Source organism: Bufo gargarizans, chromosome 4, assembly GCF_014858855.1.
Source record: "Bufo gargarizans isolate SCDJY-AF-19 chromosome 4, ASM1485885v1, whole genome shotgun sequence".
Classification (NCBI taxonomy): domain Eukaryota; kingdom Metazoa; phylum Chordata; class Amphibia; order Anura; family Bufonidae; genus Bufo; species Bufo gargarizans.
In genome coordinates this window covers 216,631,006-216,643,753 of record NC_058083.1, presented here as the reverse complement: position 1 = coordinate 216,643,753, position 12,748 = coordinate 216,631,006, and the positions used below count along the sequence as shown (strand labels likewise).

Genomic DNA, 12,748 nt, shown 5'->3' with positions numbered 1-12,748 from the left:
TGCAGGCTCGGATGCCTCCCGTCCTGCACCTGGACTTTCGTAAGCACCATCAGCTAACACATCCACTTCTGTGTCCCAGCGCAGCGTACAGTTGTCTATACCCCAGGCCTTTGAACGAAAGCGCAAATACCCAGCCACCTACCCACAGACCATAGCACTAAATGTGCACCTTTCCAAATTGCTGGCCCTGGAAATGTTGCCATTTAGGCTTGTGGATACTGAGGCTTTCCGCAGCCTGATGGCCGCGGCTGTCCCGTGGTACTCTTGACCCAGCCGCCAATATTTTTCATGGTGTACAGTCCCGGGAGTTGAGGAGACCGGGAGCGAGTCGTACCCTGGATGGCACAGGTGCTATCGACACCAAGGATTGCGGGCCCTTCTTCCGCCAGGGTTTCTTCTGCCACCTACGTTAGTGGCTGCAACCCCCCCCCCCTTCTCCTCCGCCGCCTCCTCCTCCACTTTCACCTCTGAATTATCATCTTGCAGCACCAGTCAGACATCAGTCAGTAGCTGGAAGCAGTGTAGCACTGCAGTGGGGAAGCGGCAACAGGCCGTGCTGAAACTGATCTGCTTAGTTGACAAACAGCACACTGCCGCAGAGTTGTGGCAGGGGATAAGGGACCAGACTGAGTTGTGGCTCTCGCCACTCAACCTACAACCAGGCATGGTTGTCTGATAATGGCCGTAACTTGGTGGCGGCTTTGGAGCTCAGCAAGCTCACACACATACCATGCCTAGCCCATGTGTTCAACCTAGCGGTTTCTGAAAACATACCCCAATTTGCCTGAGCTACTGGTGAAGGTGTGCCTCGTGTGTGCTCATTTCCGCAAGACATCGACAGCTTCCGCCGGTCTGGCAAAGCTGCAGCAGCGCTTGCAATTGTCAGCTCGCCGACTGTTGTGCGACGTGAGCATGCACTGGAACTCCACGTTCCACATGTTGGCCAGGCTTTGTGAACAGCAGAGGGCAGTAGTGGAATACCAGCTGAAAACTGGTTGTCTCCTTTCCAGTCAGCTTCTGCTCTTCACAAGCGACGAGTGGGCATTGATGTTTGACCTCTGTGAGGTTTTATGCAACTTTGAGGAATCAACACAGATGGTGAGCTTAACCATCCCACTTCTGTGTCTACTCAAATGCTCGCTGCTCACAACAAAGGCAGGCGCTTTGCATGTAGAGGAGGTGGAAATGGGGGAAGACAGTACACAGGGTGATAGCCAGACCACTCTCAGTTTGTCTTCTCAGCGCAAATTGGATAATGAGAAGGAGGAGGAGGAACAGGAGACGGCAGCCTCAGCTACAGAGGGTAGTACCCATGGAAGTTTTATTCCATCTGTTCAGCATGGTTTGGTAGAAGAGGAGGAAGAGGATGAGGAGATTGAGAGTCATCCTCCTGATGAGGACAGCGAAGTCTTACCTGTTGGGACTCTGGCACACATGGCTGACTTTATGTTAGGTTGTCTTTCCCGTGACCCTCGCGTTGTACGCATTTTGGCAAACACCGATTACTGGTTGTTCACCCTTCTCGACCCCCGCTACAAAGAGAACTTCTCATCTCTCATTTCTGTGGTGGAGGGGATGAGCAAAATGGTGCAATACCAGAAGGTCCTTGTGGAAAAATTGCTCCAAAAATTTCCAGCTGACAACGCTGGCTGCAGAGTACGTAGTTCCTTGGCCAATCGAGGAGGGGAGACAAGGGGAACACACAGCAGTTCTAACAGAGGCAGGGCAACACTCTCCAAGGCCTGCAACAGTTTTATGACACCCTACCAGCACCCTCAACCTGATGCGCGGCCTAGTGTCATAAAGAGGGGAAAATTTGGGAAGATGCTGAAGGAGTACGTAGTAGACCGTGTCAGCGTCCTCAGTGATCCCTGTGTGCCTTACAACTATTGGGTGTCCAAGCTGGACACGTGGCACAAACTGGTGCTCTACGCCTTGGAGGTGCTGGCCTGACCTGCTGCCAGCGTTTTGTCAGAGCGTGTATTTAGTGTTGCTGGGGGCATATTAACTGATAAGCGCATCCGCCTGTCAACTGAAAATGATGACCGGTTGACTCTTCTAAAAATGAACAAGGCCTGGATTGCCCCTGACTTCTCTACTCCACCAGAGGAAAGTGGCTGAACATAAAGGCACTCTAAATGTGGCTTTTATGGTGTATTGAATACACTGTATTCCCATGCACCCCTTCCACCACTAAAAATGGTATATGGTTTAATCTCCCTTTTCTCGTCTTCCTCCTCCTCCTGCATCATATCAACATGCTTATTAAGCTCCCCTCGCTCCTAATGTTTTAGAGGGTCAGCTCAGCAGCGAGCCCTCACCCATAATGTTTTAGAGGGTCACCAGCAGGCCCTCACCCATAATGTTTTTAAGGGTCACCAGCAGGCCCTCAACCATAATGTTTTAGAGGGTCAGCTCAGCAGCAGACCCTCACCCCAAAATTTTTAGATGGTCAGCTCTGCAGCAGGCCCTCACCCACAAAATGTTTTAGATGGTCAGTTCGGCAGCAGGCCCTCATCCACAAAATTTATTAGATGGTTAGCTCGGCAGCAGGGCCTCGCCCACAACATTTTTTAGATGGTCAGCTCGACAGCAGGCCCTCGCCTATTATGTTTTAGATGGTCAGATCAGCAGCAGGCCCTCTCCCACAAATTTGTTTAGATGGTAAGCTCGGCAGCAGGCTCTCGCCCACAAACTTTTTCAGATGGTCAGCTCGGCAGCAGGCTCTCACCCCTAATGCTTTAGATGGTCAGATCAGCAGCAGGCCCTCACCCCTAATGTTTTAGATGGCCAGCTCAGCAGAAGACCCTCACCCCTAATGTTTTAGATGGTCAGATCAGCAGCAGGACCTCGCCCCTAATGTTTTAGAGGGTCAGCAGCAGGCCCTTGCTCCTAATGTTTTTAAGGGTCATCATGAGATCAATAAAACACAACTAGAGTTATGGGGTTTCGACAGGTCTAATAACTGAAACAAAAAAGAACTGCAATAAACTGACTCGGATAAAAGTTTAATAGTAGTGTTCATATATTTTATGTTAATATTTTAGTCACTAAATAAATGCATATTTTTTAAAGTAACAATTCAAGAAGAATTCTTTATTCAGAATATTCTTGTGTCACTGATAGTTTGTCATTCTCTACTTGGTAATGATTCTTTTGTTGGCCTACAAGAAATATAAATACGTACGGTAAGCCTAATTAGTATTTTCTGCTACCAACCTAAGTAGGTAAGGTAATGGGAGGGTTGCTGTTAGTTGCTAGATGCTGTCCCTTCCCTAGAACAAAAAGATCATAGATTCCTGCACACTGTGCTTTGTTTTTTGGGAGGCAGCCACCTAGCACCAGCTATTAGGTAGAGCATCACACACCTGACTGTTCAATTTCTGAAGGATGCCAGTAGAACTTAATGAATGTGTGTTCTGAAGACCATCTTGCTACCTGTTAATACTGTTTCTAGGGGGAACATCTTTTGCAGCAGCTTGTGATGAAGCATTAGCAGAGGCTTTACGATAGGGTGGACTAAATGTTATAAATAGGTTAGAGATTCCCTCTGTATGGTTCAGATTTTTCCAAGTATGTGCTCATTACACTTACTAAACATAGAGAGGATTCAATGGGGTTTTTAACTAAATCTAGCTCAATTGGAAGATGTTCTATGTGAGCTGTTTTTGGTCTGCCTTTTAAAACATGGTACCGTCCAGGGGTTGTAGACAACCAAGGCTCTTTAATGTGTAACATGGTGAGCTCAGCTGGTTTATCTGCCATAGGTAAAGGTATGAGGTATGTTTGTTTAATTCAGTTTTCCCTCAGAAATGAATTCTCTGTTGCCATGTTATTATTGTAACAAGGTACCTGGAATGATCATAGATAGAAGGTATGTGTCACCAAGGTTCCTGTCCCTGGTGAAGTAAGAGCCGATATTTTATGTGTCAGCAGCAGCTATTGCTGACACCATGAGATTTAGCATGGCTGTCATATATGATGCGGGACGGCTCTTACTGGGAGTAGTCGAAGTACTGGATGGGTGACTACTCCCCATGTTCCAGGCCGGGTTTTGCCAGGCATAAAAACCAGCCAGCACTGCCAGGTGTGGTGGATTTACCACCCTCTGACAGTGGAGCTCAGGAGTCTGTGTGCTGTGAATTCAGGGCTGTGCTGGGATTTGAGTCAGGCTGGAGGACCCAGGCCCCTCTAAAGGCGAACAGGGTGTGAATTAACACCCAGGAGAAAAGGTGACTTTTATTGTTTATGGACTTTCTTGTGTGTAAACAAACACCAAGCCACCTGCGTTTTGTGATTTTGTGATACACCTTATCTGCATTTTGCTATACACCAATGTGTGAATAAATACCGCTGTTTGATTCAAGAACTGGGTATTTTCCCTCTATACTACATCCGCTAGTCCTAACTACCGTAGCGAATCCCCACAATTGGTAGAGGAATGCGGGCAATCGCAGTGAGGCTGGCGTGAACGCCAATATATTTTGGGGTTTGCATTTTTGGGCACAGTTGTATGTCGTACATCAAACCAGCTGTATTTCAACCTGTGCCCCACGACAAAATGGAGGCTGTTGTGAAGGCCCTCATGGAGGCTATTTTTCAGCATAATAAGCAGCAGCAAGAGACAAACTAGTTGCTGCTACAACACGTGATGGCTTTGTAGACAGCAGAAGCAACCACAAGCGTCCACGATGCCCGGAAAGCAGTCCGTGCAGCAATCCCTAAGATGACACCCGCAGACGACATCGAAACCTACCTGGCAATGTACGAGAAAGTGGCCACCAGGGAAAAGCTGCCCTGAGACCAGTGGGCTGAGGTTGTCGCTCCTTTCCTGGCATCAGAGTCCCAGCGGATGTATTTTGACTTGCCGGATGATCAAACCGCCGATTACCAAAAAGTAAAGTGTGGGATTTTGGCAAGACTAGGGGTGAATGTGTTGGTCCGGGCCCAGCGGGTACATCAGTGGGGGTTTAAGCCGGCTAAACCCTGCTGGACCCCAGTATTATGACTTACTCCACCTTTTGCAAAAGTGGCTACAGCCTGATGTGTTGAGTTCCACAGCTATGTTGGATAGACTATTGGCTGATATGTTCTGGAGGGCTCTGCCACCCCCTCTCCAGCACTGGATCAGCCAGGTATCTCCTACTATAATGCAAAGGTTTAGATCAAAGCATATTCGTGTATTAGAATGGCCCAGTAAAAGTCCAGACTTAAATCACATTGCAAATCTGTGACAAGACTTGGTTATTGCTGTTCACAGATGCTCTCCATCCAATCTGATTGAGTTTGAACAATTTTGCAAAGAAAAATAGGCAAAAATTTCAGCCTCTAAATGTACAAAGCTGATAGAGGTATACCCCAAAATACAAAGTATTGCCTTAGGGGTGCTGAATACAAATGCACTCCACACTTTCCAGATTTTAGTTTCTTAAAAATTTTGAAAACCATGTATCAACACATACTTGCTACTTTGAGTTGGTCTATTACATAAAATCCCAATAAAGTACATTTAAGTTTGTGGGTGTAACGTAGAAAAATTTGGAAAAGTTTAAGGGGTATGAATACTTTTTCAAGGCACTGTAGTATCATAAAAATGTTTTAAAAAATATGTTTAGACTAAAAATGTTATTTAAAGAATAGGTCATTCTCAACGTTTAGCAGAGCTTATTTTAATGAAAGTAAAGATTTCACAGTTTGTCAACCTCATTTTCCTGCTCTGCCTTTACGAAGATAAATAGTAATGGACCTACAGTGTCTACTACTTTGAATTGAACATTTTTAAGTGTCTGGTCAGTAATGTCATTAGGAAATGACTTTCTAGTAATAGATGGCAGAGCAGGGCCTATTTCTGGGGCAATAAAGACCTGAATGTTGTGTATGGCCCAAAAAAAAAATTCTGACTAAATCATCCTCTTTAAGGCTACATGCACACGAACGTTAGGGGCAATGCATGGGCACAGACCGTGGGGCAGCCGCATGCGGATCGCAGACCCATTCACTTGAATGGGGTCCGCAATCCGCATCCGATGGTACGCACCACAAAAAAGTATTGCATGGCATGGCCAGAAACACCACGGAAGCACTCCGTAGTGCTTCAGTAAAGTTCCGGTCCGTGCCTCCGTTCCGCATCTCCGTGATTGCTGACCCATTCAAGTGAATGGGTATGCGATCCGTTATGCGGAATGCACACGGATAGTGCCCGTGTGTTGCGGTCGTGTGCATGTAGCCTAAGAAGAACGAAAGGCCAGCTGCACAAGTACTTCAGAAGATTCAGATATGGCCATCTCTGATAGAATCATTTTGATTGCAGCGTTCTACTTGAGAGACCCACTCCCACTCCATTTTACCCTTTCATACAATGCTGTGGAGCATGTTACAATTTCTGAGTCCCTGTCCACCTCAGACTGAGACCCACAGCTGCTATGTTAAAATAAATCCTGTGAGGCAAACACCTCATTGCTGCTACGTGGAAATCAAATGAGTTTTGTTGTCATGGGCAGGCCTCATGCGCCATATCACAATACCTCAGATGATGTGTTGTTTCTGAGGGGAATTCACCTCAGAGTCAGAATGTAACTGTTGAAATGCATTTGCCTTCTATTTCTTCCAAAATATCATCTCCTCATCCAAGAATGATGAGGATGAGGATGGTTCCAACAAACATTTTGGGGTCCCCTGAATAAGTTGTATGGACTTCCATAGAAACTGCTATGGAGCAAGCATCTGCATCCAATACTGCCCAAGAAGATTCAGAGGAAAGTAATCTCTGTGGCAAGACTGACCAAGCGTGGTGTCGTGAGATCTTGTTTCTCTTCCAACTGGTGACAGTCTCCCTTTAATTCAGATAAGACTGAAAATGAAATATGTGAAAAAAACAAGGATTGGGTATGTTAGACTTTTGAGGCTTATTACTTCACTCCATATGGAGGTTGGGCGAGATAGCTGCTGTCTTTATGTGTATGCCCAGTTTAAAACTCCCCTGCGCATTGATCACTGTTATTACCTTACCTCCCCTCCTGAGTTCTCCTTTCTCGTTCACTTTCTTTTCATAAATGCAGCTGCTTTTATCAGTGAGACTAATTCTCTTTCTCTTACAGTATACTGAACAATTACCTGATTTGGAACCTTGTCCAGAAGATGTCCTCCAGTCTAGATTCTCGTTTTGAGAAAGCCCAGGACAAATTACTTGAGTCACTCTATGGAGCAAAAAAGGTGCTTCTACAAATCCTGCTTTCTTTATTTTTTTCTAAAAGATTTGTTGTGTTCTATATATTTTATCATGCACAGTTCAGAAAAAGGATGCCCTATCCAGAATGCCAGTGCCCATGCCATAATATTAACCTGCTTGCAGAATGTCGGTCTCCCAAACCCACAAGTCCATCTTTGCAGTTGCTGTTCTATACTTATTTTATACCTAACCAAAAAAATGTGTACCCGGCTATTTAACACACATGTACAGATGGCCAGATACATGCCAAGTCAGGGGCCCAGGCTTAGAACCAAAATAGGGACATATTTGGTATCACTATACTTGATGGAATTAGATAATTTGGTATATTTTTTTGCTTTTACCAACTATGGGTATATTAGACTACAAAAATTGCTACACTATTAAATAAGAATTAATATACACTTATGAAATTCATTATTCTAAAACACATCAATGACCCATGGTAATAGGTAACTTCTCGCATGTTTCAGCTCTCACTTTTGCTATTATTAATGTTATTTCTGCATTTGGTAATGAAGAGCACACGATTTTTTTTAACATTTTAAACAGAAATAAGGATATGGTAGCAGCCAAGGCCGTGACTACATAGTGCCATCTGACAATCAGAGCAGGGGCAGGTAATTTTGTTGCACCTATATTTGACATTACAGCCTTCTGTAGCCCACTCTCATCGAGTGAATTGGAGCTGCGGTAACCCAGCATGGCCATTACACTTTGAATGGAGCCGTGCTTCCAGCTCTGTCTGCTGTGGTAGTTCTGGTGTTGGTGGCTGCAAGGAACATCTGATCGGTGGGGGTGCCAGCTGTCAGGCCCCAATTGATCTGATATTGATGACCTAGCCTGAGGAAAGATCTTCAGTATCTGGAGCCTGGAAAACCCCTTTAAAATCTATACATTATTTTTTTTATAATTGCTTAAAGTTACAGGCCTGAATCTAATAGTAACTCTGCAGTAGCATATACATATTAACGTTTTCAGCCCTGTGGTCTAGGAACTTATTTGCAGGGACACAACATTTGTAATCAATTACCATCCCAAAAATATCAACAAGACTCCAAGAAAAGTTATATTTGGGGGCTGTAATCAGGCCAGCCAGCCAGGAATCGCTATTCCCAGCAGAAGTTCCCTGTCTGTCCATAACTGTATCTGAGTCCTTAGGACACAGATACAGTTAAAAGTTGTGGCCTGGGCTGATTCTAACTTTTCTGCTGCCTGAAGTGAGAACTAAAATGGCACCCCCACTCCATGCCTGATTCTCATTCCAAACCCTCCCCCAGCCATACTGCTAAAAGCATATTTGAATTGGACATTACATATTGCACTACATACCTCTTAAATGCAGTGATGTCTCCTCGGATGTAGATGTTCCCATCTTCTCCATTCAGATCAGACCTCTGCAGAGTATGCCACACAAACATCTTAGTTTCTTAACTTTTCCATCATCCTCCCCACCCTACTGCCCTAACATTGTTATTCTGCTGCCCCCAATACTGTGCCCACTGTACGCCCCAGTGCCCCGAAATACTATACTTACAAAATAAAAGTGCCATACCGATAGTTTCCGAAGTCCCCCAATCGAGATAATGCTCTCCAAGAATGCCTCATTAGTAGGGTTGAGCGAACCCGAACTGCAAAGTTCGGGTTCATACCGAACTTTGCGAGTTTGGGTACCCGGACCCGAACCCAGACTTTTTCACTGAAGTTCGAGTTCGGGTTTGGTGTTCGGGTGATTTTATTATTTTCCGTTATAACATGGTTATAACGGAAAATTATAGCATTCTTAAGATAAAATGCTAAATAGAATGGCCATTGAGGGGTTAAAAATAATTTAAAAAACTCAACTCATCCACTTGATCGCGCAGCCGGTATCCTCTTCTTTCTTCAGGACCTGCAAAAGGACCTGCGATGACATCGCAGGTCCTGCTGAATGAAGATAGAAGATCCCAGCAATGGTATCTATTTTTCCCGAAGTGCCCTCATTAATAATAGTGCCCCTGCAGTGCCCCAATAGTAAGACTGCTTCCCAGGACTGCTCCCTTTAGTAGTAATGCCCTCAATATTGTGCCCTATAATAATAATGCCCCCCACAGTAATCCGAGTAGTAATAATGCCCCCATAGTGCCCCATGTAAAAAATAAGGTCCACCTATTGTGCCCCTAGCAGTAACAAGGACCCTCTATAAGGCATCCCTGTACAGCACACAGTATTAAAGTGAAATTCACCCCTGTAGCCCCCACTTAGTAGAATTCCCCCATAGAGATTTTATATATATATATATATATATATATATATATATAATGTTCCCCACTGTAGTCCCCCACTTAGTATAATGCTCCCTAGGGAATTTATTTATAATGCTCTCCTCCTCGTAGTCCCCCACTTATTATAATGCTCCTCTGTAGGGCTGTATAAATAATGCTTACCCCCTGTAATCCTGTGTGTATCTGTAAATGTGTGTCTGTGCGTGTATCTATGTCAAGATCTGCTTATTCTGTATATACTGTAGGAGATAGCGCCAGTATCCTAAATATCTGGATATGAATAGTAGTGTATACATATTTATAAAGAATAAGAGCAGTACTATATATATATATAATCAGCAGTATCTCAGTATTAATTATTATAATTATTTATATATATATATATATATCCATGAAGAAAATCTGGCAGCACTCCCTTTGTCACACAGATGTAGGGTGCCCGCAGTGGTCCCTCGATTCAGGACGAAAGACAGCAAAGAAAATCCGCAGCACTCCTTGAAGTAAAAAATGTGGTCTTTATTCACACATGTCAAATATTGACAACGTTTCGGTTCTCTCACAGAACCTTTCTCAAGTCAAGCCACCTGACTTGAGAAAGGTTCTGTGAGAGAACCGAAACGTTGTCAATATTTGACATGTGTGAATAAAGACCACATTTTTTACTTCAAGGAGTGCTGCGGATTTTCTTTGATATATATATATATATATACACACATACATACACACACTACTATTCATGTCCAGATAGTTAGGACACTGGTGCTATCTCCTATATACAGAATAAGCAGATGTTGACACACATACCTATCAATAAAGGTCCCTTAGCCTACCATTACTGTATTCTAAAGATCCACATTAAGGTATGTTGATCTATGCCTAGGAGGTCAATGTAAATCGTGTTTTTTGCCGCACATTGCGGCAAAAACCACAATAAAACTGCGATGTACACTAATCCCCAAATACTCAGTCACAAAGATGTCTGCAAGGCTGTGCATGAATGCAGGGCTGGATTGCAGCCCCCCTGCTGCCTGAGGCCACCGCCTTACAGTGCCTAATTAGAGATGCGCCCCTGACTGCCCCCTGTATTATTATAATGTCCCACAGTAGTGTCCCCTTATTATGTTCCCTAGCATTACCATGATGTCCTCCAGCAGTGCCCCCTTTATTTATAATGCTCTCCCCTCTGCACTGCCTCCAGTAGGGCCCCAGTATTAATATGTCCACTAGCAGTGCCCCTTTATTTATAATACCCCCTGGGGTGCCCCCCATATTATTATAATGTGCCCCAGCACTGCCCCCATTATTCATCTTTATTTATAAGGCTCTCCCCTCTGTACTGCCTCCAGTAGGGCTCCTGTATTAATATGTCCCCCAGCAGTGCCCGTTTATTTATAATACCCCCAGTGGTGCCCCCTGTATTATTATAATGCCCCCCACCACTGCCCCCATTATTCATCTATTTATAATCCCCTCCCCACTGTACTGCGCCTAGTAGTGCTGGGGAAGAAAAATAAAAGTACTTCACTCCCGCTCCATGTCACCACCTGGCACAGGCGGTGTGAAGACTGCGGACGTCATTGCGCCACATAAAACCTGACACAGGAGGTAGCAATGATCGGGATCACCTGTCCATTATACTACTTAATAGGCTTCGGGGCCCCACACTATTGCGTTGTGGTCAAGACCACCACTTATAACAAAAAACAATGAAGACCAAAGGTGGCCAATTGGCAAAAAGTATAAGACAGTGTCCACCTGGTGCAACCAAAAGGACACCCGTAGTTGTAACTCTGTACTAGCTAAACAGCAAAAAATGGAACAGGGTTTGCATGCGAGTGCAACATAAGCAAATTAAAAGCAAATCCCAATGAGGGCCAGGTATCAAATAACCTGAATCTAATGCCGTATAGGTAAAAAAGGAAAGCAAAGACTCACCAAAAAAAGACGTATGCTATATCACCCAGGATGGGTGCCTTCGTCCGCGTTGGTGTAACGCCACCCTGGGTGATATAGCACACGGTCAATGTCAATGGCTGGTCACTGTACCATATATAAACAATTTCATTGATCATTATCTCTTATATTTGACACGTGTGCTATCCCAGAGTGGCGTTCTTTTTCTGCTTCTTTTCACTTTTTAACGGCATATTACTTATTGCTTTATATTTTAATCATGTTGCAATAAAATAATATTTTTATATACGGTACTATGAGCTCCACCACTTATAACAGTTGACTCAATAGCAAGGTGCTGACATTAATGTGAAGTGTGAATTGGTTTCACGCCATTTAAAAGCACAGGGCAGAATGGGGGCTTATGGGCAAGTTAAAGGGGTTGTGTCTTTTCAGCAAATGGCATTCATCATGTAGAGAAAGTTAATACAAGACACTTACTAATGTATTGTGATTGTCCATATTGTTTCCTTTGCTGGCTGGATTCATTTTTCCATCACATTATACACTGCTCGTTTCCATTGTTACAACCATCCCGCAATCCATCAAGATTGATGCAATCCATCAACAGTGGTCGTGCTTGCACACTATAGGGAAAAGCACCAGCCTATGTGCACTTCTGTGGTCGCGGCCACCAGAGAGGCCAGTGCTTTATCCTATAGTGTGCAAGTACGACCACCACTGATGGATTGCAGACAAACAGTGTATAATGTGATGGAAAAATGAATCTAGCCAGGGAAGGAAGCAATATGGACAATCACAATACATTAGTAAGGCCCTTGTATTAACTTTCTCTACATGATATATGCCACTTGCTGAAGTGAGACAACCCCTTTAAGTGTCGTGAGCTTTCCTGCACATATGATAAACAGCAGTATGAATAGACGCTAAGGGTAAGATACATGTGTTGTCATGAACCTGTGAATATAGTTTTGCTCCTTTTCACCCCTGGACACTCATTCTCTTTGTATTGCAGTCTTGTACTCCTCGCTGGCAGACCTGTCTGTCCAATTCAGATGATACACTTGGTTTTGCCCTGGGATCTCTGTTTGTTAAATCTATGTTTGATAAGAACAGTAAAACAATTGTAAGTACCATAATGTATAATCCACTAGAAAAAAAAAACTATTCCCAAGTCATAAAAATTGTGAAAACCTGATCGTATTTTGAATTTCACCATTTTTCAGGCAGAACAGATGATCTCCGAGATTCGAGCAGCTTTTGAGTACACGTTAGGAGGTCTAACATGGATGGATGAAAAGACAAAGAGAACAGCAAAAGAGAAGGTGTTTTACTTTAAAAG

At 44.0% G+C, this 12,748-nt stretch overlaps 1 protein-coding gene across 5 annotated transcripts in view; it reads left to right on the top strand.

Annotated features, from left to right (window-relative positions):
* ECE2 (endothelin converting enzyme 2) overlaps positions 1 to 12,748 on the top strand; it is a 99,390-nt gene that overhangs the window by 66,043 nt on the left and 20,599 nt on the right. For all 5 annotated transcript variants that reach the window (XM_044289500.1, XM_044289498.1, XM_044289501.1 and 2 more), the window contains 3 exons: positions 7,098 to 7,212; positions 12,422 to 12,532; positions 12,633 to 12,731. In XM_044289500.1, coding sequence (XP_044145435.1) covers positions 7,098 to 7,212; positions 12,422 to 12,532; positions 12,633 to 12,731 — 325 coding nt within the window. The remainder of the gene's footprint in view (positions 1 to 7,097; positions 7,213 to 12,421; positions 12,533 to 12,632; positions 12,732 to 12,748) is intronic.